At 37.4% G+C, this 26,929-nt stretch overlaps 7 protein-coding genes across 8 annotated transcripts; 4 read left to right on the plus strand and 3 right to left on the minus strand.

The window, feature by feature from the left end:
- The first annotated feature begins 3,319 nt into the window (after positions 1–3,319).
- LOC106309567 (kelch domain-containing protein 3-like) lies at positions 3,320–6,408 on the plus strand. Its single transcript, XM_013746619.1, has 11 exons — positions 3,320–3,616; positions 3,868–4,017; positions 4,112–4,279; positions 4,455–4,607; positions 4,697–4,849; positions 4,941–5,105; positions 5,189–5,329; positions 5,409–5,595; positions 5,688–5,883; positions 5,953–6,098; positions 6,189–6,408. Exons 1-10 carry the CDS (start codon positions 3,454–3,456, stop codon positions 6,079–6,081), a joined length of 1,605 nt encoding a protein of 534 aa, XP_013602073.1. The 5' UTR covers positions 3,320–3,453; the 3' UTR covers positions 6,082–6,098; positions 6,189–6,408.
- A 151-nt stretch (positions 6,409–6,559) lies between these two features.
- Positions 6,560–9,683, plus strand: LOC106311495. Of its 2 annotated transcripts, none has more exons than XM_013748677.1 (7): positions 6,560–6,685; positions 7,044–8,428; positions 8,515–8,596; positions 8,681–8,744; positions 8,845–9,030; positions 9,125–9,185; positions 9,293–9,683. In XM_013748677.1, exons 2-7 carry the CDS (start codon positions 7,096–7,098, stop codon positions 9,448–9,450), a joined length of 1,884 nt encoding a protein of 627 aa, XP_013604131.1. In that variant the 5' UTR covers positions 6,560–6,685; positions 7,044–7,095; the 3' UTR covers positions 9,451–9,683. The 2 variants fall into 2 exon arrangements, with proteins under 2 accessions (XP_013604131.1, XP_013604132.1); XM_013748678.1 differs by having other exon boundaries at positions 6,569–6,685; positions 7,058–8,428.
- Positions 9,467–13,449, plus strand: LOC106311494 (protein LONGIFOLIA 2-like). Its single transcript, XM_013748676.1, has 3 exons — positions 9,467–9,515; positions 9,979–10,701; positions 11,049–13,449. Exons 2-3 carry the CDS (start codon positions 10,575–10,577, stop codon positions 13,340–13,342), a joined length of 2,421 nt encoding a protein of 806 aa, XP_013604130.1. The 5' UTR covers positions 9,467–9,515; positions 9,979–10,574; the 3' UTR covers positions 13,343–13,449.
- LOC106311499 (glycine-rich RNA-binding protein 6, mitochondrial-like) lies at positions 13,402–15,046 on the plus strand. Its single transcript, XM_013748681.1, has 5 exons — positions 13,402–13,641; positions 14,061–14,194; positions 14,292–14,360; positions 14,452–14,558; positions 14,764–15,046. Exons 2-5 carry the CDS (start codon positions 14,071–14,073, stop codon positions 14,908–14,910), a joined length of 447 nt encoding a protein of 148 aa, XP_013604135.1. The 5' UTR covers positions 13,402–13,641; positions 14,061–14,070; the 3' UTR covers positions 14,911–15,046.
- On the minus strand, positions 15,015–17,219 carry LOC106311497 (phosphoserine phosphatase, chloroplastic-like). The gene is made up of 8 exons (XM_013748679.1): positions 17,080–17,219; positions 16,555–16,785; positions 16,236–16,368; positions 16,051–16,158; positions 15,720–15,813; positions 15,497–15,646; positions 15,371–15,424; positions 15,015–15,292 (listed from the first exon to the last, which is right to left on the minus strand). The coding sequence occupies exons 2-8, from the start codon at positions 16,778–16,780 to the stop codon at positions 15,167–15,169; spliced, it is 891 nt and encodes a 296-aa protein (XP_013604133.1). The 5' UTR covers positions 16,781–16,785; positions 17,080–17,219; the 3' UTR covers positions 15,015–15,166.
- A 74-nt stretch (positions 17,220–17,293) lies between these two features.
- Positions 17,294–19,045, minus strand: LOC106311498 (PLASMODESMATA CALLOSE-BINDING PROTEIN 3-like). Its single transcript, XM_013748680.1, has 4 exons — positions 18,797–19,045; positions 18,182–18,421; positions 17,846–17,879; positions 17,294–17,731 (listed from the first exon to the last, which is right to left on the minus strand). The coding sequence occupies exons 1-4, from the start codon at positions 18,846–18,848 to the stop codon at positions 17,500–17,502; spliced, it is 558 nt and encodes a 185-aa protein (XP_013604134.1). The 5' UTR covers positions 18,849–19,045; the 3' UTR covers positions 17,294–17,499.
- Positions 19,046–21,278: 2,233 nt separating this feature from the next.
- LOC106312800 (probable serine/threonine-protein kinase At1g54610) lies at positions 21,279–24,887 on the minus strand. Its single transcript, XM_013750457.1, has 8 exons — positions 24,294–24,887; positions 23,894–24,178; positions 23,500–23,826; positions 23,199–23,426; positions 22,987–23,084; positions 22,289–22,907; positions 21,712–21,844; positions 21,279–21,539 (listed from the first exon to the last, which is right to left on the minus strand). The coding sequence occupies exons 1-8, from the start codon at positions 24,684–24,686 to the stop codon at positions 21,520–21,522; spliced, it is 2,103 nt and encodes a 700-aa protein (XP_013605911.1). The 5' UTR covers positions 24,687–24,887; the 3' UTR covers positions 21,279–21,519.
- Between the last annotated feature and the right edge of the window lie 2,042 nt (positions 24,888–26,929).

The raw sequence follows: 26,929 nt of genomic DNA on the forward strand, positions 1-26,929 counted from the left end.
GATGCTTATACCTCTCGGCCATTATAAGATACAACGATCTTAAGGATTGGATCATCATGCAATCCGGTTTATATAACCATCTGGATACTAGGCCACACGGCCACTTAGATATTGACTAAGCCACACGGCTTTTAATCAATCATGATTCAAACAAATGCAAGTCAATATTATCAAGCAAGGCCACACGGCCACATAAAATGCAAACAAGATAATGCATTCAATCTTATTGCTTAGTTACATTCCAACTTATGTTTACCAATTTCAAGGTTGGTAATGTTTCAGCTAGATTTTAGAATCAAGTAATCTAGCAACCTAAATCTCATTCAATATGTAAATTCTTTAAATCAATCTTTCAAGCTTTAAGTAATGAGAAATTTAAGGTTTCAAAGCCTTTAGAAATATCAATCAAGATTAAGGGTTTCAAGGCCTTAGGAATTTTAAAATTCGAGATTAGGGTTTCAGTTTAAACAAGATTCAGATTCAAGTTTTAAAACAATCCTAATCATAGTTCTTAGGCGATCAATCAAATACTCAAGTTTCAAATCAAAATTAAAAACCGATTTTCTAAAATTAGGGTTTTAGGGAATTTCGAAAACTTTGATCTTTGATTAAGGGGATTTGATTTGAGATTCAAAAACCTTTAAGGTTCTGATTTTAATTGATCAATGGATCAATCTCGTTCTTAGGTTTAGATCAAACTTATAGAGCTTCGATTTACTCATAGGGGATTGATCTATTTAACCTATGGCTTTTAGTTTTAGAGATTATCTTTTAGGGTTTCAATCTTTACAAAACAACCAGGTTCGATTCATGTTCTCAGAATAAGGATTACCTTTGTTTTGCAGATTGTAGAAACCCGGACCACCAAGAGAACCTCGAACGGACACGAGATGGGACGAGCTGGAACGGTCGCGTGCTGAGGCGAGACGCGTCTGATCGGGATCGGACGGTTTAGCGTCTGGTCGCGGATGTGGTCTGAGCTGGACACAAGCTGAGCTGAGGCTGAGGACGTTGATCACGGACAGGGAACGTCTGAAGCTGAGCTTGATCGGAGTTGAGCTTGATCGGAGTTTGCAAGCCGGAACGCAAACAAGAACAATTTAGGGTTCTTCGGGATTAGATCTTTGCACCAATCCCTCTTAGCTCATGAAATAAAAACAAGGATTATTAGATTACATGAAACACCATAATTTGAACAAGATATCATCAAACAAGTAAGGTATGATAAACTTATCTTTCACAGAATTTGAATTTGGCTAGAAAATCTTGTTGGTTCGGATTAGGGTTCCAAAAGACCAAGACGGTGCTGAGTATTGTTTCTGCGAGTGTGGGCGCGTCTGAGATCGGATCGACGAACGGTTTGCGCTGATGCATTCGTATCGTCAAGAGCTTCAATTTGATATGTGGCTCGTCTTCTGGTTCCTCAGGGTTTGAGAGATAGATCGATTTTAAGTTGCGCTTGATTTAAGGTTTATGTGTGACGGATTTTAGGTTAGGTTTTGTCTCAGAGTTTTGTAGTCTATCGTGCTGAAAACGTGTTGTAAATAGAAGGTTTGAGACTGAATATTTCTGTGTTATTATTAATGAATCATAGAGGTTCCTTATATAAGGATTACATGAGAGATAAATGGAAATACATAAATGGAAAGATAACAAATCATAAACCAACAAGGAATAGGAAAACTATAAGAATGGAAAGTCATGGCCGACTTTCTCTCTCTTTCCAGATTGGCCACCTCTCTCTCTCCTTTCTCTAGGGTTTCGGCCGCTGCTTCTCTCTTTAGGAATTGGGCCGTCTCTCTCTTGTTATGGGCCGGTTTATGGACCGGACTGGTTATGGACATTCATCACTTTATAACATTTAGCAACTTTTAGATTTTACTGTGGCTCACAATATTAATATATCCCGGACAAATTTGGTTTGTCTTTTGTGTTGCTGAACCTAACAGTAAGACTGATCCTCTTTTGGTAGGCCGCAAATCTCAGCTTCAAAATTATGTGTTTTAATTGGAGTAAAATAATTGAAAATGAATGATATATATAGGAAAGTAATTTTCAATATCATGTGAAATACATAAAAAAAAAATTTGAATCTCTAAAGCTACTGCATAAGCCATCAGACATTATGGAATCCACAAATAGAAAAATCAGCTCACAATTGATGCTCGAATTCGTTCGCAGTGATGATGGTTAGAGAGCGTTACAAATTTTTGTGATTAAGCAAGAGTTAGTAGAAAATCGATATAACACTCATATATATTGACCAAATCAATTATATTATTACTAATTTCTAACATTTAAAAAACAACAACTAATCGCAAATATTATCCCTAGGTAACCTCTAAATTCACCAGCCAATAATATTTCATTATTTCAAATTCGATATCTTTTAAAAAAAGAAACAAAATATTATCAAATTATATTATGTTTTTAAAATAAAAAAGTGAAAAAATAGCAGCTACAGAAAAAAAGAATTAAAAAAAAATTTTAACATCGTCAGCAAGACACTAAACCCTAAATCCAAAACCCTAAACCCTAAATCCTAAACCCTAAACCCTTGGGTAAACCATAAAACCTTAGGTAAACTCTAAACCCTTGGGTAAATCCTAAACTCTAAATAAAAACACTAAACCCTAAATCCTAAACCCTAAACCCTTGAGTGTTTTAGTGTTTATTGATTTTGATTTAGAGTTTAAGATTTATCCTAGAGTTTAAGATTTATCCTAGAGTTTAAGATTTATCCTAGAGTTTAAGATTTATCCTAGAGTTTAAGATTTATCCTAGAGTTTAAGATTTATCCTAGAGTTTAGGGTTTACCCAAGTGTTTCGGGTTTAGGATTTAGGTTTTAGGGATTAGGATTTAGGGTTTAATGTTTTGCTGATGACGTTAAAAATATTTTTTTTTTGTAATTACTACTATTTTTTATTTATTTCTTTTTACCTTTTAATTTTAAAAAGATAATATAATTTGACAATATTTTGTTTTCTTTTTTAAAAGATATCGAATATGAAATAACACAATCCTATTGGTTGGTGAACCTAGTGAACAAGGAGTGAACACGAGAATAAGTCCTAAGTAAATAATGTATAGGTTTATTTTAAAACCAATCACATTAAAACTGTTTAAAAATAACAAAGGATTAGATCCTTGTAACGTATATCCTTGAACCTCGGGGACCCATATTTGACTATTATAGGAGACTATAACCAACCAATAGTTCGTCGACACGTCATAAACACATGATAAGAAAAAACTAAAGAAGCTTGCGCTTTGTCACTAATATTTCTATTTAATTATTTTTTTCCGATATAACCTAAAGCAAAAAGGAAGCACCTTTATCATCTGTTCTGTAATGTATAATCGCCAGAAGAAATTATTTTGATTTCGGATTTCCTCTTCCCTTTCTCCTAAACTACAAAAACTCTTTCGTTTTCCCGCACTTTCTCCGGAGAATGAGGTGGGAAAGGGTCCGACAACAAGTGGGTTCTTCTTCCGGGCCCGGTAAGAGGTGGGGACACACTTGTAACGCCGTTAAAGGAGGTACCTTTCTCTACGTTTTCGGTGGCTACGGCACGGACAATCGCCAAACCAATCAAGTCCATGTCTTCGACGCTGGTTAGTTTCTCTCCGCACGCACCCATCTTGTCGGATTTAGGTTTGATTCCGTTCGTAAGAATGTCCGAACCTTATGTTGTTTTGCTCATCCCTGCATGTTGTGGCACATTTTATGTTGAAAACTTTGTCCTTTTAATCCATTACATTGTATCTTATTACTTGATTGATTACGGTCTGACCCTTTTGAGGAAGCTTTTTTTGTATTAAAATGATTTTGTTGTTGTTTACTTGCTCTCTCACTATGTTTGCAGCAAAGCAGATATGGACTCAGCCGATGATCAGTGGCACGCCTCCTCCTCCTAGGGACAGTCACAGCTGTACAACAGTCTGCGACAACCTTGTTGTGTTTGGTGGTACTGATGGAATCAAATCTCTCAATGATTTGTACATTCTTGACACTTGTAAGCTTCTTCCTTTTTGGTACTTCAAGTTTTAAGAAGTTATTCTGAATTGGGTTTGCTTGTTTGTTTGTTTGTTTCCATTTGTGGTTAATAGCTTCACATACTTGGAAGTGTCAGAGTGTTAGAGGGGAGGCGCCTGCGCCAAGAGAAGGTCATACCGCCACGCTCGTTGGTAAAAGGCTTTTTGTATTTGGTGGCTGTGGCAAATCTTCTGATGTTAATGACGAAATTTATTATAATGACCTCTACGTACTAAACACAGGTAATAATGTTTTTATTATGCCATGGCTTTCTTTAATTGGTATGTGAATCTATTACATTGCATCATCTCTTAGGCATTGATTAGTAACAAGTGCAAACAATACCCTTTCTTGCCTTAGAGGTTGTGCTACATTTTCTTTGATGCAAGTAAGTGAATTGGCTTTGCGCTTGTGTAGAGACTTATGTGTGGAAACGTGCTACTACTATTGGGAATCCACCATCTGCGAGAGATAGTCACACTTGCTCATCGTGGAAGAACAAGATCGTTGTTATAGGTGGTGAAGATGGACACGACTATTATCTCTCTGATGTTCATATCCTTGATACAGGTTCCTAAATTCATGTTCTTTTTAATCTTACTAGTGTCTATGTCTTTTATCTGAAGGTTGATTGTAAGTTTTTTAATTTTGGGTTTCAGATACATTCGTATGGAAGGAGCTGAATACTTCAGGGCAGTTATTGACACCTCGAGCTGGTCATGTTACTGTTTCACTAGGGAAGAACTTATATGTGTTTGGAGGGTTTACGGATGCTCAGAATCTTTACGATGATCTCTATGTGCTTGATCTTGGTTAGTAAGCTGAGACGATCATTTGATACCAATTACCAAATGCTTTCGGATTAACCATTGTAAAGTATATCATTGTCATTCTTACTTGTAGATACGTGTGTGTGGTCAAAGGTTCTGACCATAGGAGAAGGGCCATCTGCTAGATTCTCCTCTACAGGGGCTTGTTTAGATCCTCACAGATCCGGGTTTCTAGTCTTTGTTGGTGGCTGCAATAAAAATCTCGAGGCATTGGATGATATGTTCTACTTACACACAGGTTATCACCCATCTTATCTTCAACTTTGCTAATTGGGCATTTACTTCCTAATAGGTTTTTTTAAAACTTTTTTGGTTAAATAGGACTTGGATATGATGCAAGGCTTGATCAAAATGTAGGGAGCATGTCTCTAAAGAAGCAACTGAAGTTGAAATGCCAAGAACAAAGTCATGCAAGTTCCTTGTATGATAAATCTCTTGTTGGAATCAGTATGGATCATCAAGGTGTGTTTAAGCAATCTAGTCAGTGTTATATTGAAACATTTAAAGATAGCCTGTTTATGATGATTGCTTTTATTTGTAGGAAGAGGGAGTTTTGGTTTGAAGAATGGCCAATTTGATCAGGGGAAAATGATGTTTCAAGCCAAGGTAACGGAGAGGTTCCCAGTTGGTTACAGTATAGAAACAATGATAAATGGGAAAGTGCTTCGTGGCGTTTTGTTTTCAACCAAGCAGAGCTCCGTTCTGGCGACCGACCAAAGCTTGAGTAGGCGAGTGCTTATATCCAGTTTCTTACTTTCGTTTTTTTTGTTTGTCTGGTGGTTGCATGGTTTTGTGAACAATTTTGTTTGTTGTTGTACAGAAAGAGGCCAGCTATGTCCAACGGTGACCAGGATCACAGTTTAAAGGTACCAAGAACTTTGAGCAAGGATCAAACTGATGCTACTGAATCCAAAGATTCTCCATCAATGGGCATGGAGGGTGGTGGTATTGGTCTCATCAGCAACCCTCTGGATGTTAACATAAACACAGAGGCAGTGACACCTCAGCTCGATATGGTAATTTTAATAATATATCCGCAAAAACGTTTCTTAATGCAATTTACTTATTGAAAAATCTGTGTGCAGGGCAATGTGAGTACAGCTCCACCATCTTCATCAGTTCCTGAGACAGATGAAGCGTCTTTAGAATCTAGAAATGCGGTATCAATCGATGTTGGAGCTACTAATAAGACCGGACCTGGAGAGTCATCATAGCTAACAGAAAAACAAAGGTGATTAGAAAACAAGAGGTGAAGCCAAATGCAGCTAAAAACTATTTGTGTCTAACTAACTCTGTTCCTTTGAACAATTTGATTTTGCAGATGAGAGATTCAGCAAGATAGGATGAAGAGAGAGGATGTGTTTAGTTTAGAATCAAAGTCAGGTTTTTTTTGTTGGCGACTTGTTGAGGATTAGGTTTTTATTTAATTTTTCTTCTGCTTAGTGTTATTCAACTTGCAAAAGCAATGTAATGCTTCCTCTCACAGTTCCAGTAAAGAACAAAAGAAAATGGGTTACTAATCTGATGAACAAAAAGTTTAAGGGGCTAATACGTAATTAACATAATCGACTCGCTCAATAGCCAAAGATTAAAAATGGTTTTATTCAAAGGAATATGCCAATGTGGAGACTTTCTTGTAAACCGGTTCGGTTTATAATATAATCTTTGTTCGTTTACAAATTTAAACCGAAACAGAGCAAATTATACACATCGAGGGTTCTTTCCCCCTTCCTCTCGAGTTCCGCCGCGCCGCGCCAAACGTTTGTCCGTCTTTCTCAGAGACACTCTGTGCCCTGAACCAACTCTGGAGAAACAAAGGTTGATAATTTACCAAAACTTCTGAATGTAGTGTTTGCGTCTCTGTTTATTTATTGTGTCTTGTCTCTTTGGCTTCATTGAATCTGATTTAATATTTATAGTTAACGGGTTTTGCTAAAGTCATTGGCTTTTGGTGTTATAAGGGATTAAGAACACTGCCCATCATGTTTTTCAAAGTAGAATGGTTTTAGAATGTGTGTGTGTTTGTAGATTAACTTGCTTCTCTGGTTTGTGAAGTATTTGGTTGGGTTGTCTGTTATCATTGTTTAACATTGCTTTCTTTGTTATCTTCACATGTTTTTTTTAGTGTGAAACATAACTAATTGTACTAAACTTTAAGTAACGTTTCCCTGGGCAGTTTTCTATCTGCAGATTGTTTTTGAAGGCAATATCTGAGTAAAAGCAAAGGAATGATGGATACTGTTTTATTGGGAACAATGCCAGAATCTGGTGTGACACTACATATAGACCCAACAGAAGAAGGTTTACTACCAGATGCAAATATGAATGGTTCCCGTAGGAAAAAACCGAAAAGAAGAAAGAAGAAGAAGAAAAAGGAAGAGGAAGCTTTGTGTGGAGAAGAGAAGACGTTGGATGTTTTACAAAAACCCACCGAAGAAGATCAAAGACATCCACCTGAGAATCCTTTGTCCAACATTAGAATACAAGAAGAAGATTCGTGCCAGCAAGGTCAAGATTCATGTGAAAAGCCTGAAGATTCAGAGTCAGTTGCTATTGATATGACTTCTTCTGAGAGAAAGAAGAAAAGAAGAAAGAAAAAGAAAAGCAATGATAGAGATGCGCTGACGGAGAGTGGCGTTGATACCAATTCGGAGGTTACTATGGAATGCGATGCTAGGCACAGTTCTGAAGCTCAAGGATCGAAATTGAATGGTACTGTGGTTAACAGTTGTCTGAAATCCAAGGATGATAGAGTCGATCAACAAAAGGGAGCAGATGCCAAAGCTGATGAAACTGTGTCCGAAATTCAGAATCCTAAAGCCAAGAAAAAGAAGAGAAGAAAAACCAAAACAGTGGAGGTATGCGATGCATTAGAAAATACTCTAGCAACCTCCATGGAAAGTGGGCCAGAAGAGTCTATGGAAACTGCTGGAGGTGTATGCGAAGTAAAGAGCAAAAAACGGAAGAGAAAGAAGAAGAAAACGTCATTGTCAGATCAGGAAACTGCAGATATGGAGGTCTGTGATCCATCAGAAAATACTTTACCAGGCACCATAGTAGAGTGTATGTTGGATCACTCAAACAAAGAAGTTTTGGAAAATTGTGATAAGAATGCTGGACAAGAGTTAGTGGCCGAGGAAGAGACAAAAGATGAAATTGGCGAAACTAAACAAAAGAGGAAGAAGAAAAAGAAGAAAGAGTCTTGTGAACTAAGTGAAGAAGTTAGTGAACCCAAACAAAAGAAGAAGAAGAAGAAGAAAAAGTCTTGTGAAGATGACAAAACTGACAATATGGATGCCGAGAAGGATGATGTTTCTGTACCTAGGAATGAGGGAGAACTAGAATTTGACGGGGGAAAGCTTGATACATCTTTGTCAAGTTCTGTCTTAGTACTCGATAATGAGGTAGCTACACAAGAAACTGGAGATGGACCTAGATGCTCCTGCAAAGGTCAAAGTACCAGAAAGCTGGTTGTATTTGATTTGAACGGAATCCTTGCAGATATTGCTCGAGGAAACACAGGTGAATGTGTTCCAGATGGTAAAATATCTTTCAGATCAGGTAATAAAGAATCATTCTCTATGTAAGTTCTTACATGCTTCTTGACTCTTTGAGTAATTTTTATTTTTGTGTGGTCTTCTGTACAGTTTTCAAGAGACCTTTTGTTGCTACTTTTCTTGACTTCTGCTTTGAAAAGTTTGATGTTGGGATATGGTCTTCTAGACGCATGTAAGTATCTTTACCTGATCCAATATTCAAGTGCATATAAGATTAATCCCTCTACTAACTCTTTCTTACACTTTACTCTTACAGTGGATTGGATTATATGACAGACATTGTCATGGGAAATCACGCGGAAAATCTACTATTTAGTTTCGTAAGTGATCTCTCTACAACATCTACGAGAAACGGAGTTTACGATGGAAGTGTGGATATTAGTTCTAATTCTTTTTTCTTCTTCTTTTGTATGTACACAGGATCAAAGTATATGCATTACAACAAACTTCAAAACTCTGGAGAATACTACTAAACCTCTGTTCCTTAAGGATCTGAGAACAGTCTGGAATCGTTTTGGTACATGTCTCAGTTGTGGAAAACGAAAGTACGATGAGACAAACACTTTGCTTGTGGACGATTCACCCGACAAGGCATTGTGTAATCCTGTAAGTTCTCAAACACTTACAACCAGGCATATGTATTCATTGTCTGCAATCTCACATTTTTTTAAAACATCTAACATTGGTTGTTATTGTTCAGCCACATACTGGAATCTTTCCTTTCCCTTACCAGTACACTGACCGTGAAGATTCTGCATTGGGTAAGTCTTTCTCTTTTGTAAACCTTAACAGCATCCAAGTTTTGTAACACCAAGCAGAAAGAATTAATGGAGATTCATATTATTCATATACATTGTCTTGAGAACAGGACCTGATGGTGAGCTAAGGAAGTACATGGAAAGGTTAGTGGATGCGGAGAACGTTCAGAAGTTTGTGGAGGAGAATCCAATTGGCCAATCTGCAATAACCGAGACGCATGAATCATGGAGTTTCTACTCTAGGGTCATCAAGGCACATAAAAGCTAAATCAATTCAGGGGATTTTTTGACCAACTCCTCACTGTTTATTTGCTTCTTGAGAGCTCACAACAAGTAAGTGTTTCAATATTCCTGGAGAAAAACTTCACTAGTGTAATGTTATCTTGAGAGATGTACTTTAGCTCACCAAACTCTTAATATTTCTGTTAATCTCTTGTATTTTTCAACAAAGACTAGGATATCTTCAATTAATGGCTATGCGTATTTTTTTCTTTCTTTCAATAGTAAGAAACAAAAGAAGCTAATCATGCATAATGGCAGTGGAGCTAGAAATACTGTCTGATACAAAATTAAATGTGGGGGATATAACGTAGAAGAAAAGTCAAACTCTTTCTAGTTGGTGAACTAACTACTAAAGCATGCTTTTCCATTTACAACTATTTTCTTTGTTTATTAGCATGTGATTCTGTTCTATATAACTTAAATCTTAAATTTAATTCTACCTAAACCAATTTGATTACTGAAAAGATAAACAAACACAATAATTTCTATTTGATTAAAAAAAAAATCATTATAGGAAAAAGAAGAAGATAATAATGTGGATATGTTAAGTCCCAACGAGAAGACAGAAGTCACATGCAGAGGGAGACATCTGAAGAACAGAGTTTTAACAAACCACATCCACTTGCCATAACCCCCCACCTCTCTTCTCTCTCTCTAATCTCAAATCATTTCTAATCCTATTATTCATCAGAACTGTTTTACATTGTTCTCTGGTCAGAAACATAGAGGTAAAATAAACAGAGTAGCATTTGGCAGAGAATCCTCTGTTCCCTCTGCCTCTTCGTCTTCTTCTTGGCTTTATCAGTTCCTCAGTATCTAAAATACTTTCCGTCTTATCTTCTTGGTGTTCGTAAGATTCTTCCATGTACATTTTCTGAATCTTCTTTGCAATGGCGTTCACATTAAGCTTTGTCTGTGCCAGTTTTTTGGAATCTAAATTTTGATAAAAAGAGCTAAATTTTTTTGGAAATATATGAAAATATGGAAGATGCGTCACTCTCGTTATGGTTCCATGGTGGTTGGCTGTTGATGGAGATATAACAAAAAAAAGACTATAACACACTGTCAAGTTCAAGATTCTCTGCCACTGAACTTCTTTCAACTAATCACATGGCTGCAAAGCTTCTGCATACATTGGCAGATGAAAACTCTGATCTGCAGAAGAAGATTGGATGTATGAATGGGATTTTCCAACTCTTTGATCGCCACAACCATGTTCGTAAAAGTCTTGCTTTAGGTAATCATTACAACACTAACAAATATATTAATTAATTAATACTTGTGCTTTCTTAGATCGTGTCTCTTAGTCGTTGACCTGTACGTGGCCATATGTTCTAAACTAGTATGTCTTTTTTTTTCATGTTCTTCTCTTCTTAAGCTCCTGTCTCTTCATGAACTATAAGGTCTGGTCTCATTCTTTTGTGAGGACTAAAAGGTCTCTAGTTTGTGTGTTTGTGTGGCGTTTTCTTGGTAGAATTTGACTTCTCTTAACCTCCTTAGACTCTTCATGTTTCTTGAATCTGTTATGAACAAAGAGAGAATATGATATGATCCTCAAACTCTTTTATTCTTTATGTGTTGCAGGTAATGCACATGTCAATAGTATCAACTTTGAAAGAGACTCTTCGTTTCAGTTTCAGGACACCAACATTATTAATGCTACGAGCGAGAAACTAACAGAATCTTCAAGGGTTTCTTTCTCATCGTCCTGTTCATCATCTTCCCTGTTGTCATCTGAGCTCAACAGAGAAGAAACTCAGCCTGAAATATCACCCTATGACCGTGTCATTTTTCCAGAGTCTCCCACGAGTGATCCAGTGATGAGCCGAGGAAAAGGGTTTGCCGCACATATGGGACTTGATCTTAGAGATGTTGTTAGAGACTCTATGTATAGAGAAGTCAAAGCGCTTTCTGAAGTTTGTAGACACAAGAGAAGAGAGGAGGATTCTCCAAGACCTTATGGTTTGAAGCACTCCACGCCTGTTGATTTCAACGAATCATGCAAGGCTCTAGCCAAACTTAGGACAACATCTCAGCGTTGTTACAACGAGGTTGACATGAAAGATGCATCTCACAACAAGTTTAAATCAGGGAAGAAGGTGAAAGAGTCTCCTAAGCTTTCGTTGGACAGTAGAGACCACGTTGATCTCAAAGCTGGTGATAGCAAGCTTAGTAGAAGCTCTACCATGAACAAACGGTCTCCTAGTGTTGTTGCAAAGCTAATGGGTTTGGAAACATTACCTGGCTCTCCATTGGGCTCACCAAGAAGCTTGCGGAAGGACACAGCTTCTTCTTCTTCTTCTCCAAGATGGAGAAGCTCTGAGTTTGTTATGAAACCCTTATCAAGTTTGAGATTCCCCACTGAGCCAGCTCCATGGAAGCAAACTGATAGAAGAAGCCTTACTAAGCACAAGCAAGCCTGCAAGCCTCTGTCGCAGCCAATGGAGAAAAGGTTGAAAGGTGTTGAGATTAATCATCCCAAAAAGGATCTCAGAGCTCTTAATGAGATATTAGAGGCAATGCAGACAAAAAGTGTCTTTGGTTCTAGAAAGCAGCCACAATGCTCAAACTCAAGAGGTCTAAAGAATCAGGTGATGCCATCCACTATGAGAGGACCTATAGTGATTATAAAACCTGCAAGACTTGTTGAGAGATCTGGTATCCCTTCATCATCTCTGGTTCCTATTCACAGTCTATCTGTTCTTAATAGAGAAAAAAAAGAATCTGTGCATGTTAAAAGAAACTCAACTAGTAAGAAGGCGGCAAAAGATGGTAGTATCAGTTCTGTTGATAGCAAATCTAGTAGCAGAAACGTGCGGTCTTCTCAGCTTTCCAAAGAAAGCACAAGTCCAAGACTGCGTCAGATGAAGAAGCATGAGCATGAAAAGCGTTCCAGGCCACCAACCACTCCATCTGATTCAAGCAAATCAAGAAAACAAACAAACCGACAACCGGGAGAATCTACTACTAATAATCCTGGTGGTAGGAGTAGACCCAGGGCTCAGAGGATCTTGCAGAAAACTGAAGCCACCATGATAATCAAACAAGCAACTGAAGCAGGTGATGGAAAGAGTCCAACTGTAATAGAGGCAGCCAAAACCGTAGTCTCTAACTTAATGCAGACTGTGAGTGATGAACATTGCGAAGAGGAAGAGCAGTGGAATCCAGCTTACAGCTTCTCAGAGACAACAACAACAACCACCTTATCACCGGAGATAAACCGAAAGAAGCTTCAGAACGTTGAGCACCTGGTTCAAAAGCTGAAAAGACTAAACTCTAGCCACGACGAAACCAGCCAAGACTACATTGCATCGCTATGCGAGAACAATGATCCCAACACCGATCATAGATACATATCCGAGATTCTGTTAGCCTCAGGTCTTCTCCTCAGAGACCTAAGCTCAGAGTTAACGACGTTTCAGCTCCACCCTTCAGGCCACCCTATCAACCCTGAGCTATTCCTCGTTCTTGAACAAACTAAAGGAAGAAGCAGCGGTTATGAGAAGCTCAACCGGAAACTTGTGTTCGATGCAGTTAATGAAACGCTCGTGAAGAAGTTAGCTATTAAAGATCCATGGATGAAGAGGAAGGTGTTAAGCGCGCAACAGCTATTGAAAGAAGTATGTTCAGAGATAGAAACAGTGAAAAAGAAAGCTGAGAAAAGATCAGGTAACTTGCTGTTGTTGGAGGAACAAGAAGAGGACTTCTTGAAATGTATATTGGATGAAGATGCAAGGACTCGATCTGAGAAATGGACAGACTTTGATGACGTAGTACCTGGTTTAGTGCTTGACATAGAGAGGCTTCTCTTCAAGGATTTGGTGAATGAGGTCGTGCATGGTGAGATTGGTCGGCTGCAACTAGTTACTGATTCATAAGCTCGTGTGTTTGATCTCTGTATTCTAAAGCCGTATATATATAAATAATACAAAAGTCAAATGTCATGAAAACATTACAACTTCAATATAAAGGCTATTTACAACTTCATCGCCGATCAGCTAACTCAACGGTCGAGATTAACGCAATTATAAATCAACGGACTTGATCGTCCAGTGGCGAATCGGAGTCTTTACAATAATAAAAGTCAGGGTTTTTCTCACAGTTAAGCTAGAACTGAAAGACGTTGAGGTGAGCGACGCTTCCAGAGATTATCATCATCCACAGAGAAACTCAAAAGGTGTGTAAAGTCGTTTGCTTTCAAGACTCGAACATCCTCTGTTTAATCCTGTTTCGACTGAAAGTTCAATTTTTTTTGTGGATCCTAGCTAGATCTTTCTCTTTCTGGTTGTCTTGGAATTGAATTGGAGCCGACATGTGTCTGGTTTCTCTGTCCTGAGTCATGCAATACTATGGATTCGTTAGGAAATGGATTAGTGAGTTAAAGTTGTGAACTTTGACTTGATTCTTGTTGATACTGCCTTGTGAAAGTTGTGAACTTTGGCTTGATTATTGTTGATACTGCCTTGTGATTCTATCCGGATCTCAAAAATGTTAATAACACAGATCTATATTGACCTTGTGCTCGCCTATCTATCTACATTCTGGGGTTTGTTGTTCTCTTTTGATGTTTGTCTCTCTGGGAAAATTTGCTTGCAGATTGAAGAAGATGCATTACATGGGGTTGTTTAGTAAAGCTGGAAACATATTCAGGCAGCCTAGAGCGATGCAGGCCGCGAACGCTATGTTACAGGGCAATCTTTCTTTGACTCCATCCAAACTCTTTGTTGGAGGTTAGAGACTCACAAAAACTTTTTTTTAGAATAGTTTGTTTTTGTTGGAGGTTAGATTCCAAGCATCTCATCCTGTTATGTGGTTGCCTCTTCTCAGGTCTCTCACCAACTACTGATGTAGATATCTTGAAAGAAGTTTTTGGCAAATTTGGCAAAATCGTTGATGGTAGTAGCTATCTATCATTTTGCAGTTTAATCATTTCTCCATTGCTTTGTCTTCCTAGTTGCTGACTAGTATGTACCTTTGTTCGTTACAGTGGTAGTGGTTTCGGACCGTGAAACTGGTGTATCGAAGGGATTTGGTTTCGTAACGTATGATTCCATCGATGCTGCTAATAAGGCAATGCAACAGATGAATGATCAGGTGATACCAGTTTTTCCAGCTGCATAAGTTTCTTGGACACTAGTTTGTGTATTATCCATCTTTGCTTATCTCATTTTCCTTTTCACAAAAAGATTGATGTTTGGTAGAGCCTTGGTGCTTCAGACACTGATGCGCTTGTTCTCTCTTTTTCATTCTTTGCTTGGTTGACGAGACTTGACATTTATAGAGTTTCCTTCTTGAACAGGAACTTGATGGGAGAATAATTGGAGTGAACCCAGCTGATTCAGGAGGCGGTGGAGGTGGTTTTGCAAGAAGGGGAGGCTATGGTGGTGGCCGTGGTGGATTTGGTCGTGGTGGATTCGGACGTGGTGGCTATAACTTTGTTCGTTAACTTGGCATCTAGGAGTGTCTACTTCCAAGATTTATTAGTCTTCTGTTTCATTTTTTCTTCACATAGACCATTTTTTGTGTTATAACGTTCACTGAAGCTTTGAATAAACAGATGAAGCAGCTATAGTTGGCAAACACATGTATTGGACCTATTGGTTCAGTGGAATTTCACACATTCAAAAAAAGAGAATACAAAATTTGAGAGTTGAATAATGAGTTGAGCCTCAATGGAACTAATCAGTATAGAGAAGAGGCTTTTAGTCCAAGGAGTTAATGAGAGGTTCAAAATTGAAGATAAGCCAGTCTGCTTGTGCTGCAACAGCTTCACGAAGCTGAACTCCAGCGTAGCATATGAACAAGTCCCCCCCACCAGGTATACGTGCCTGCAAGTGAATTAGTTTAGTTAGTTGCTCATTTGAGATCGATCTCTTTGTTATATTTAAAAAGAAAAAAAAGCCTACTTCGAGATCAGTAGCTCCGTCTCCAATCATGACCATCGTCTTGTAGCTACTACCCTGAAAAGAACCATGGTACATATTCAAGAAGAGAGCTATGGAGCTTGCAAAAGTAGGGAAAGTATGACGAACCTTTCGTATATGTTGCACTGCCTTGGCTTTGCCTCCACTTCTTGAAGTAGGTTCCTTCTCATCAAAGCCCACAAACTCGCCGGAATTTCCAAATAGAAGATTGTTGGCGAATATATTCTCTCGAGGGATGCCAAGAATCGATGCTACAGGCTACAGTGAAAACATATTCATTCAATACCTTATCACCATTATTCTAGTAGTCTACAAGAGAGTCAGAGAGTACATTGATCATCTGTCGAAAGCCTCCAGATATCAAATAGACATCGATTTTATTGTCTCTGAGCTTCTTGACCAACTCTTCAATGCCAGGGGATAGCCTACACAAACCAAAGAAACACACTGTAACGAAACATTTTCAGAAAGTAACGTGAACATGGTCTTGTTACACATAGCAAGATGCCAAGTTGGTTGTTAACCTCTGTTTGGTCAAAGTCCAACTTCAGGACAAGAGCTCTTACATGTTTAATTCCATCTTTACATGTGACTTTAAGCAGAGTGAATCAACACTAAAAGAGCCAAATTATCAACATATGATAAGTTTACAAAATGAGTACCTTGGGGGTGTCTTTTCGAGATATTCATCAACTTTGGAAAGAGAAGGCTTGAACAAAGAAAGCCTTGCGGCTAGAGCTTCTTCAAATGGAACAGATCCACCCATTGCTCTAAGAAACCAAATACTCAGTAAAAAATACTAAGAGAATATCATTAGAGCGCTCTAGTACATAAATTTGCCGTAAACCTGGCAGTCCATTCAGCAACAGCCTTTCCAGCTCCACAGAACTCAGCAAGTTCATCAATACCTTCATCCACACATACAGTGCTATCCACATCGAAGCATACAGCTTCAACATTTCCCCATAGATCAAGAATCTCTAGCAATTCAGAAAAACCAAACTATAAAGTTCAATAGCTTTAAGACAGTTTTGTAATTTTAATTCATAATACTCTTTTATCATATCTCCTAGCACAAGGCAGCTCAGATCAACAATTGTACAACCATGTTACTAGATATTATTACTCCCTAAACTCAAATACAACATAAAGTAACAAGTAGTAACCTTTAGAAGGAGCAGTGTTGCCTTGGTGCCCCAAAGCCGACACCCTCTGCGGCTGCACAGAAGCAGTCACTAGACGGACCAATCTGGGATGGCTCATGATCGAGACACCGCCTCTTCTACAAGGATATCTCCTTAACTCAAGGCAAGACAAATCATCAGATAAAGATGAGAGCTTTCTACAGGGAACTTGAACAGGAACAGCTCTTGAAGTAAGTAACGCTTCCATTAAACCTACAAACCAAAAGAAACACAACAGTTCAATTGTATAAGAGCAGAAACCAAGAAGACATTTTTCTGATTCAGCACGAAAATACCAGATGGAAATCGAACAGAAAAATCACACTCTTAACTCATTATACACCAACTTCATCAAAAAAATCGAGACAATGTGTGTAGATTTTAACATTCCAGGTGTGATCTATCAAATCGCTAATCAAGTAAGAGATTGATCATGTAAGATTGGGATCAGAGATCCGCACGGCGAGTAAGAAGAAGAGAAAAAAAGAAAAAGAAAAGTTTCCATACCGGAAAAAACGCCGGCGGTCGTCTCCGGCTGATGGTCGTGTAGGATCGATTAGTTAAAAAGTAACTGAGAAGAGTGTTTGGTTTGGTGTAATAATAACTGACAAATAACAGTTTTACCCTTTATTAAATTATGATTGAAATGTTTGAAATGACACTTTGATCCTCTATGTTTTATCAAAGTTACTTTACAGGCAAGTAACTAATTCCGGTGAAAGATATAACCTTAAATATTTGCCGTCACCTTACTTAAAATCATAATGTACAATTTTTTTCTTTTGCAGAAGCAAGTGGATAACAGCTAGGAAAAAGCCAGACAGAGATTGAAGAAAACAAGTCTCTCTCAAAAGATTCCATTAGTGGGAGAGAGAGACCCACACAGTCACATGATCCACAGTCCAACGTTAGTTGTTGGTTACTCTACTAGATCAACAAGTAGAAGAGCATGAATAAAAAAAATAAAGTGGTGGCTCTTGGGCTTTGGAGTTTGGATCCAAAGGAATAGGATGGATCTGTGTAGTCTGGGTTGAAACCACCGGCTGGAATCCCTAAACCACCTCCTGTTGAAGGTGTGACTGTGTAGGGTCTTGTATTAGTTGTCGTAGGGACTCTTGTCGATGGTGTTGTCGTCACCGGTGTCATTGTCCCACTTCCACTACATCAACAAAAAAAAACAAAAACAAAATAGAAATTCTACTAAGCCCATATCCTCAAGATCAAAGCCAACTCAACACTAAAACATAAGCAGTGAAGAAAAAAAAGTGTGTACCTGGAACTTGCAGGAAAAGCACAAGTAGTGTAGCCTATATCATATCACCACAATGGTACAAGAGACAAGAGTTAGTAATATATTATATCTTCTAAACTGTGTAGAGAATCTTGAGCTGTTATTATAGTATATATTGAGATATGAACATCATTCACATTGAAACATGTGAAGTATATATATTTGATATAATACTATCCTCACTGATTTGCTTTTCAAGTTGAGTTTCATTTTTTTACTCATAATTAAATACTCCACTGAACGGTTTGGTTTTGAAATATGGTGTCCACACATTTTGTTTTGGGTTTAGTAGAGAGGTTGGTGGGGGGAGAGACTCACTGGGATCAGAGGCTGAGACGGTGGCTGTGCCGGCGAAGTCACAAGTTCCCTGAGACTGACGTTTCTTCTGAAAGAAGCTGTTGACAGCGTAGGAGCAGTGAGACTTGACGGTGTTTGGGTTAAAGCAAGGTCCGTTCTGGTGAATGGGTCCACAATCAGCTCCTGCGCCACATGCGTAGTCCAGTGTCTTCTGCAGCATTGCTTCGCTTAATCCTTCTCTGCATACACACCATGTCCCACCTACACACAGACGCACTTTCATGACCACACATAATTATTTTACTCTCATTTACTAACTATGTGTGAAATGAGACCTGAATCTGTAATTCAAGAAGGAACAATGTTGTGGTTCTCCAGATAAAAAAAAGGCAACACCTTTCTATGAAAAAAGTATGAGAAAAACAAGAAAGGGTTATTCTTTTTAGAAAATTTTAATTCAAACTATGAAAAGCTAAGAAATTTGAGACCGTGTTCTGTACTAAAACAGAGTTGATTAAATGGGAAAAGGTAAAAAATATATTCCTCACGGCAAAAGAAGATCCATGTGATGTGAAACAGAGAAGTGTTATATTATTTCGAGTTTGCAGGATTTGTACAGAGAGAAGAGTGTCTTACTTGAGTGACCAACCATAGCCAACAAAATCACAGCAAGAACAACAACAGCCATGGTGTTGCAACAGAGTTAAGCACAGGATTTTTTTTTTTTTTTTAAAGCACAGGATTTGGATGCTGCTTGTTTGCGCTGATAGAATGGAAGAGATAAGAGAAGATTTTGAAGCTACCAAAGAGTTGTGGCTAAAGAGAGAGAAAGAGAGTCACTGCATTGAAAATACAGAGGGCATATTACACACTCTCTCTCTCTACTCCTAATTAAGTCCTCAGTATATATAATAATACATATCACTGGGGAAATGGAAAAATAAATGGGATAGGACTTAACTATATTGATATGAGAAAAAATGGATTTCAATCTTTAGTTTCAAAAATAACTGTACATTATTATTATTAGTAGTTCCATAGCCACAAAAACCTTTTCTTTGGAGACATTTTTCATCTACAGAAAAGAAAAGTAATTAGTGTTTTTTATTGATGGATATGATGCAAATATGTCAGCTAAAATTTATGATGCTAACTACCCAACTCCTACAGAGAGTACAAAAGCTTTCGTTTTCTAAAAAAAAAGGCTTAACACAACTTTGAATCTCATCAATTATATTTTTCCTCATTTTTTACATTTTACTGAAAGAAGCTGAAGCTTGTAGCTCAAGTCATCAATCTTTTTCCGCTCCTACAGAACAACAAAACAAGACAAAACAAGACAAAAAAGCTAGTAATAACCTTACACCAATAACAGAGAAATAAACATCTAAAAACAGACTTAGATGATAATGTAGAAAGATCATAAAAGCGAATAAGGAAAAAAATGTTGCTAAGTAAACTAGCTCCACCAAGAGGAACGTCAATTGATTCATGCTTCTCCTTTTAGACGGCATGAGAAGTTCTATCTCTAGCTGCATTCTCTTTCTTTCAAGGTTATCAAATTTTCTACAGGTTGACTATTAAGCTAGCTAGACTCTTACATTTGCACAAGCCTCATCAACCTAATTGATTGCCTTATCTGGTGTAAACATCGACCTAAACACACTCATGTCCAACGCAACAAGTCATATGATGTAATTGTATCTTGGCCACTTATGCTTTACAGTTCTTATACTGAAGCAATTATATGTTGCCAGTGTGATATTGAATACTATTATACAAGGATATGCTGAAAGGAAATCAGAGCAAGACACTCTGGTCCACTTAGGAAATGAAATTCTATTCTACCTCTGTTTGTCATGGATGTGTTCATCCCCGTTGAGAAGTTATCTCTTCACATATTTGAGCCAATAAATTGACTAATGGTGAGTTCTTTCATTTTGTTTTATGGTTCTATACAGTATTAGGAATCAAGTAGCCTAGTCTATGCGGCGATTGGACGTTCAGTTAGTTCGTTTCTCGCTTTGATAAAACTCTTAAATGATCTTAGAATGTATAAGATGTTGTTAAGTCTTTTCAGCTGGAAAGCCATAGAAGGTGTCGCATTGTAAAAGCTTGGGATCAAGATGGGTAAGCTTTGTCGTGGTGTTCTGATCGTGTCCAAATCTTATTGTTATTTTTTTTTGCTTTCTTAACATAGTCTCTATAGTCGTGTTAGAGTGTGATATATACATGTTTCTGCATCGCGTATTTCCACTATTTTTCAACATGTGTGAATATCAAATATTAGATCCTCATGCAATCATGGTTTGATGGTTGTTTACAGCCTGAGGCTGAGTAGTTTACAGATGTAAATCAGATCCTCGAGGAGAACATAGTCACATAGGCTCGCGTACATAGTTACATGTGTTAAAAGTATAAATCAGATTGATTCAGGGACAAGAGAGGGATTCAAAATTAAACTTAATAGAAATGGCAGGATGAGCCTGCCCGTGCTATAGTGCAACACATGGGCAATTCATGAAGATCCAGATAACAAGCCATCTTGATGGATATTCTCCCTTAAAAAATAGAGTTAATATCGTGTGGCCCAATGAACCACATATCAAATATTAAACTGATAAGAACAGATACTACACTTGATCTTAGCCAAAAGGCCGAGAAAGGTATGATTTGTGAAGATGCCTGGTCTCATCTCTTATACTGATCCTCATGCCTTCCAAGCTTGTTTCGTTAGCGATGTGGGACGTTTAAAAGTCAGAAAACAAAATACTCTTTCTGTTTTAGCGGGTTTGTAACCGACAATAGTCTTAAACCTAGACACAAGTAGAGTTGGAATGTGACTAATTACTCTAAACCGAAGTTTCATGTTGTACAGATCCCAAATACAGTAGATAAGTTCAACGTCACATCCTGATGGCACACAACCATAATACAACATGGCCTCACATACACCATCGTCACGAGATATCATTAAGATACCATAACCACCATCACCATCATGAAACAAAAGGGTCCCAATACTGAAATATAAATCAGTAAAAATCTTTTTTATGTAACTGGATTTTCTACTGGTATGTAAATGTATAGAGATATGATGCTATGGCAATGCGCTAACTCTATAACCGCTCGTTGTTATTATATATACTCAAAATTTGAACTCATTAAAGAAGATTAAGTTATAAATAACAACAACAAAAAAAGCTTCATGGCTTTCTTTATATTTGCTTGATCATCACAGTTTCTGAAGATCTTGCTATCCTTGTGTTTTTCAGACCATCAAGTCTTTTTGAGTTCTTGGATCTCTCTTCAGAATCCACTTGGGAAGCTTTTCATGACAGATACAAATTTATACAGAGTCATTTCCCTTGTTTCCTACCTGCAATTCAAAAATCCATACACTTTGTTGTTGCTCATTATGTTTTAAGATCTTAGTTTCATAGTGTATAAAATAAAAAAAACTAACACAAAGGGATAAGTCAAAAACCACAGTATCTAGGTGTTTATTGCGCGATATAGCACACTAGATAAATACGCATACTATGTTTTACCTTTCTGGAACAAAGATTTTCGAACTAACTGGCGAATCTTGCGTTCTTGACGCTCCAAAAGCTCATCAACTCCATAAGATTGAGACAACAAGGGACCTGAGAATTCTATTTTCTCATCATTGTCTTCATAACCCTGTCAAGTTCACACCTCATTAGCATGACTGAGTATGTTTCTCAACACGTGCTAAAAGAAGACAAGCAAATCATGCATGTTCTGCTTTTTCCTCTCAAGATTTTGAGTGAATATAAAACATTGAGAAAGAGACAAAAGAACTTTAAGCAATAAAGCTACACTCTCAGTCAAATAGCATTCTGGAGATTCTCTTTGTACTCATTTTCATTGATGTCACATATCAATATCAAGCTTTGAAAATCAATAGCCTGTAGATGATTGTCATTAAATTTAAAAAGTGCACGAGAAATTTCAGATATTATAACTTTTTGAATTTTATATAAGTTGAGGTTGGCATAAGAAAGGTTAAGCCACTTGGTGTGTAACTATATCAACTAGAATTTGGATAACTATGGACAAAACAACTAGATGATATTGCTAGCTTCTGTTTATCTACTAACATACCAAGTGATTAAGTTTTGCTGACTTCTCTTCTCTCTGATAAAGTGCCAATGATAGTTCCTGCGAATGATACTCATCTGAAGCATCAAAAGAATCTGGACGTTCAAGCTGTCTCCACCTCTTCAACATCGAAAGCTTCAACATCTCATATGCCTCACGGTCTTGGGAATCTTTTTCTTCCTTTTCATTCTCATTGATCTTAGACTCAACGTCAGTGCTCTCACTGAAAGCAGGAGAAGGTCCCAACAGGTTAGGAATGTAACCTCTTGAGAGAGATCTATTATGTGATCCATCTTTTCGTCGCTTTGCCCATGCAAAACCGCTTGATACTGAGACTTGCAAAGGCCCTGAGAAAGGTACATCTCCTTGTGACGCGTGCTTCACATGAGAAGAAGCTTCTTCTTTCTCATGTTCTGATGATGGGTTTTGCAGTTTCCCATATAAACTGGCTTCGCTATCGATGGAGTTGTGAACTGAATGACCATAACGTTTCTGGAAAGTCTGTGAAGGACGTCGTGCGTCCTGCACGCAGTTAGGTGGTGGCAGTTTAGCAAATGCAGGTGGCTTTCTCGTTGGCTTCCTTACTTCTGTCCCACGTCTCCCATTCCCACTGATCTTTTTCCTAAAATTTCCAAAAATAACATATTGAGGAAAATGATTGAATGCTTCAAGAACTGGCACTTGAGAGTTAAGACTCTCACCTTGTTGCATCTTCACGATGCTTTGCATCAATCTCTTTGCTAGGAGAGTATACAGGCAAGCTTGAGGGATCACAAGCAAAAGGCTCTGAAGTGAAATACTGTAATAAAAAAAAGGGGAATAAAGTCTTCTGAAAAGATGTGACAAGACGACTAAACAATGTCTTTCTTCAAACTTGATGATGTCATAGTTAGTTGGAAGATTAAATGGTTACCTGAGAAACAAGGGCAGCAGAAGCAGTCCCACGTTTGTGTGGCTCTACAGAAAGAAGAGTCTCTATAAGAGTGACGTCAGCTTCGGACAAATCTTTCAAGGTCTCTCTGAGACACCCATCATAATGTTGCTGCGGTTTGAAAAGCATTGCATGAGGAAGTTTGGACTTCTTCCAGTAATCAGCAGGTGGAGATCCACATAGTTTGAATATCTTGTGCAACTGTTCGACCTACATTTCAAGAAACAGTACACTTTTTGAGTTATATAACAAGACAAGAGTTGTAATGTTTATGGTTTTTTACCTCGGTTCTTCCTTGCAGGACAGGTTTCTTGAGGAGAAGCTCGGCGAAAACACAGCCAACACTCCACAGATCAACAGAAGCTCCGTACTCCGTTGCACCAAGCAAAAGCTCAGGTGGGCGGTACCATAGAGTCACAACTCTACTTGTAAGAGGTTGTTGCTTATTATTCCCAGAAGCATTACAAAAGTTAGCTAGCCCAAAATCAGCAACCTTTAAAACTCCTTCATTGTTCACCAGAAGATTCGAACCCTTGATGTCCCGGTGCATCACACCTCGCGCGTGGCAGTGGTCAAGTCCAGACAATAATTGTTTCATATAACACTTAATCTACAAAAGGCCAAAGCCACAGTCATTATTTGTACTCCAAATACAGAAAAAGTCTCTCAGAACTGACCTGTGGAGTTGTGAAGCTGACGTCAGGGCTTGAGAGAAGACCGGTGAGGTCATGCTCCATGTACTCGAATACGAGATGAATGTTGCAAGAGAGATTTGAAGTAACCAAGCCTTGGAGTTTGATGACGTTGGGATGATCGAGTCTCCTGAGTATCAGAATCTCTCTTGCCATGAACCTAACACTCTCCGGCTCGAAATTGTCGAACTTTACTTTCTTTAAAGCCACTATCCTCCCTGTTTCAGTCTCTCGTGCTCGGAACACGCTACTATAAGTCCCTTGACCAATCTTTAAAAATCACCAGAAACAAAAAAAAAAACAGAGCAAATCATTTAAAAAACAGAGCAAACCAGAGTAAAACAGAGCAAAACAGAGCGAAACAGAGTATTGTGAAAGTATTAACCTTTTCTAGTTTTTCGAAAGCGTCGGATCGGAACGGGACCCAGCCGTGAATAGCTTCGCCGGCGACGTTGCTCAGCCATGAAGGCCAGCCGGCGGCGACCTGCTCGGCTTCCAAGTACTTGCTCAAGTTACCGAGGCGGAAACTCAACGACTCGCTCCTGCAATTCGAACTCGCTCGGCCTGACTCGGTCCCTAACTCGCTGCCGCTCTTCTTGCTACTACTCTTCTTGCCGCTCTTGCTCCTCCAAGAAACGAGCTTCTTCTCCACCGCCGGAGAAGGCTCCTCGACCACAATTCGATCCGACCCGGAACAAGCATTGTTGTTCTTGAACACTCCTGAGTGATCGATCGCTGGCGTTACGGAGACGGTTTGCTTCGAGCTGACACAACCCATTACCCAAGAATCTTGGCTCCTCCGCTTCACCACCACATGTATACCGGTTTATATCTCTCTCCTCCGGATCCGGTATTCGAATGAATCTAAAGAAGTAGTGAGTGAAACTATAACAGTTTCATTGTTGTTTATATACAACTTTTACTACGTTACCCAGAGAAAAGAGAATGTTTTTCTCTGCCTTTTTCACTTTCTTTAATTTCTGGCGTGAATTACGGAAGACGACGGTCCTTTTATTTTTTTAACAAATTATGAATGTCATAATTTTTTTTAAAATAGTAGTATATTTAAGCGACATCCACGGGAACAGATTTTTGGATCGACAATGATTATGACTGATGATGAGTTTGATCGATCACTCTTTGTTATTTTGCTCTTTTACTTCTGTTAGCTCCTTTTTAGGATTTCGTAAATTATACTATTATCCAATTTTTCTCGATATAAAAATTTTCCTTTATATTTTTACTTTTTCTAATTAAAAATACTATTATACTAGTTTGATTTTTCTTACACATTATTTTTGTTTTTGTACATTTTATTTGGTTTTACATTGTTGAGTTCGATATTTCTATGGACAGTGCATAACCGATATATTATTATGCAAATGGAACTAGTTTGACTAGTGGTCAGGGTGTGGATTGAGCTAATACGGCCAAAAATGGTGGTGGGTCGTTGTTGACTTGTTTTGCCATTTTTATACTATTTTCAAGCCGCATAGTTTATGTACGTATAACACTGCATTTGTCGACTTGATAATCACGCGGTAATACATTTTGTAGTCTTATTGTGTATTTGTATTTTTTTATTGGTGGTAAACACATACGGATCGATTAAGAATCCTTTTTGTTTAGTAACCCTTTTGGTGTTATTAAAACGCGTATTGAAGTTTAAATGATACTTATTTTTTTCAGGTTTAAATGCTACTGATTTTTAAGTAAGATAACTCCTTGGGATTTGAGCTTCGGTAATCAATATACTTCCATCTCTCATTAAATTTTTGAACTATTGTTGGATCATGTGACTTTATATAGCAAAACCTTCAACCATCGTATGCAATTTAAAATCTCCAAAGATAAATTAATTGTATTTCATACGTGTATGTGGGAGCAGCATTAATTGTTCGAAGACGATATTCAAATCTACCACAACAACTAATTTTTTTGAAATTTTGTGTAGGTTATTAATAAATGAAAGCTTCTTGGTTGAAATTTGAATTCCACTATACTACTTCTATTAAAAATGTATGATGAATTTATCAAAATCACACAAAAAAACTAAAAAGTTATACTCCCTCCGTTTCATAAAAATCCACGTTCTAGAAAAAAAATGGTTACAAAAAAATATATTTTTTACCTTTTCAATGTATTATTTAATAAAAAATTGTAAATTTCAAAAAAATTAGTGGTGTTTATTGAATTTATATTGGTTAAAAATTATAAAAAATTGTTATTCACAAAAACAATACATTTACAATCAAATTTTAATGTATTTTCTTAATATATGTGAAAAATTTAAAATAAGTATCTTTTTGAAATGGATGGAATATTAATCAAAAATATCATTATAATATGAAATTTAAAGAACTCAACAAACTATAATTAATCACATATTTTAAAAAAGAATACTAAAAGTATAAAATATTTAAAATTTTAAAATATCTTACATTTTGAAAAAAAAAATTCTTCAAAATATGGAAGAAAAACATTTAATCATCTATACACTTAAATAAAGAGAGTAAAAACAAAAACAAAAAGTAAAAGGCGAATTGTGTTGACTTTAACTTTTCGGCAGACATTTATCTTTAATAGCTCACATAATTTGCGCACCTTTCCGGTTCTTTGATATTTCATGTCTCCATGACCCAACCATAACACTTATTGTAACAGTCGCTATTATTATTTCTCGAGTACAATAGTGGAATTTGGTGGTCCATAAACTAACAATCGATTTGCTAACTTAGAATCAGGTATTAGTACTTATTAGTATATGCTCAGTACTAGTTCCAATCTCTAAAATACAAAAGGAAACCCATAAGGGTTACATGGTTAATCATGCTCTAATATATCTTCTCTGTTAAAAGAGAAGTACCATTTTTATCTACTATTTAGAAGTCTACTAGGACCATTTCATTAATCACATAATATGATATAATAATTAATAGGAATATTAATAATAAATTAATTTTAACTATAGATTTGAATTTTATTTTCAGTTATAACAAAATCTGTTGAGAAAAATCTAAC

The sequence above is a fragment of the Brassica oleracea genome, chromosome C8 (assembly GCF_000695525.1).
Source record: "Brassica oleracea var. oleracea cultivar TO1000 chromosome C8, BOL, whole genome shotgun sequence".
Classification (NCBI taxonomy): domain Eukaryota; kingdom Viridiplantae; phylum Streptophyta; class Magnoliopsida; order Brassicales; family Brassicaceae; genus Brassica; species Brassica oleracea.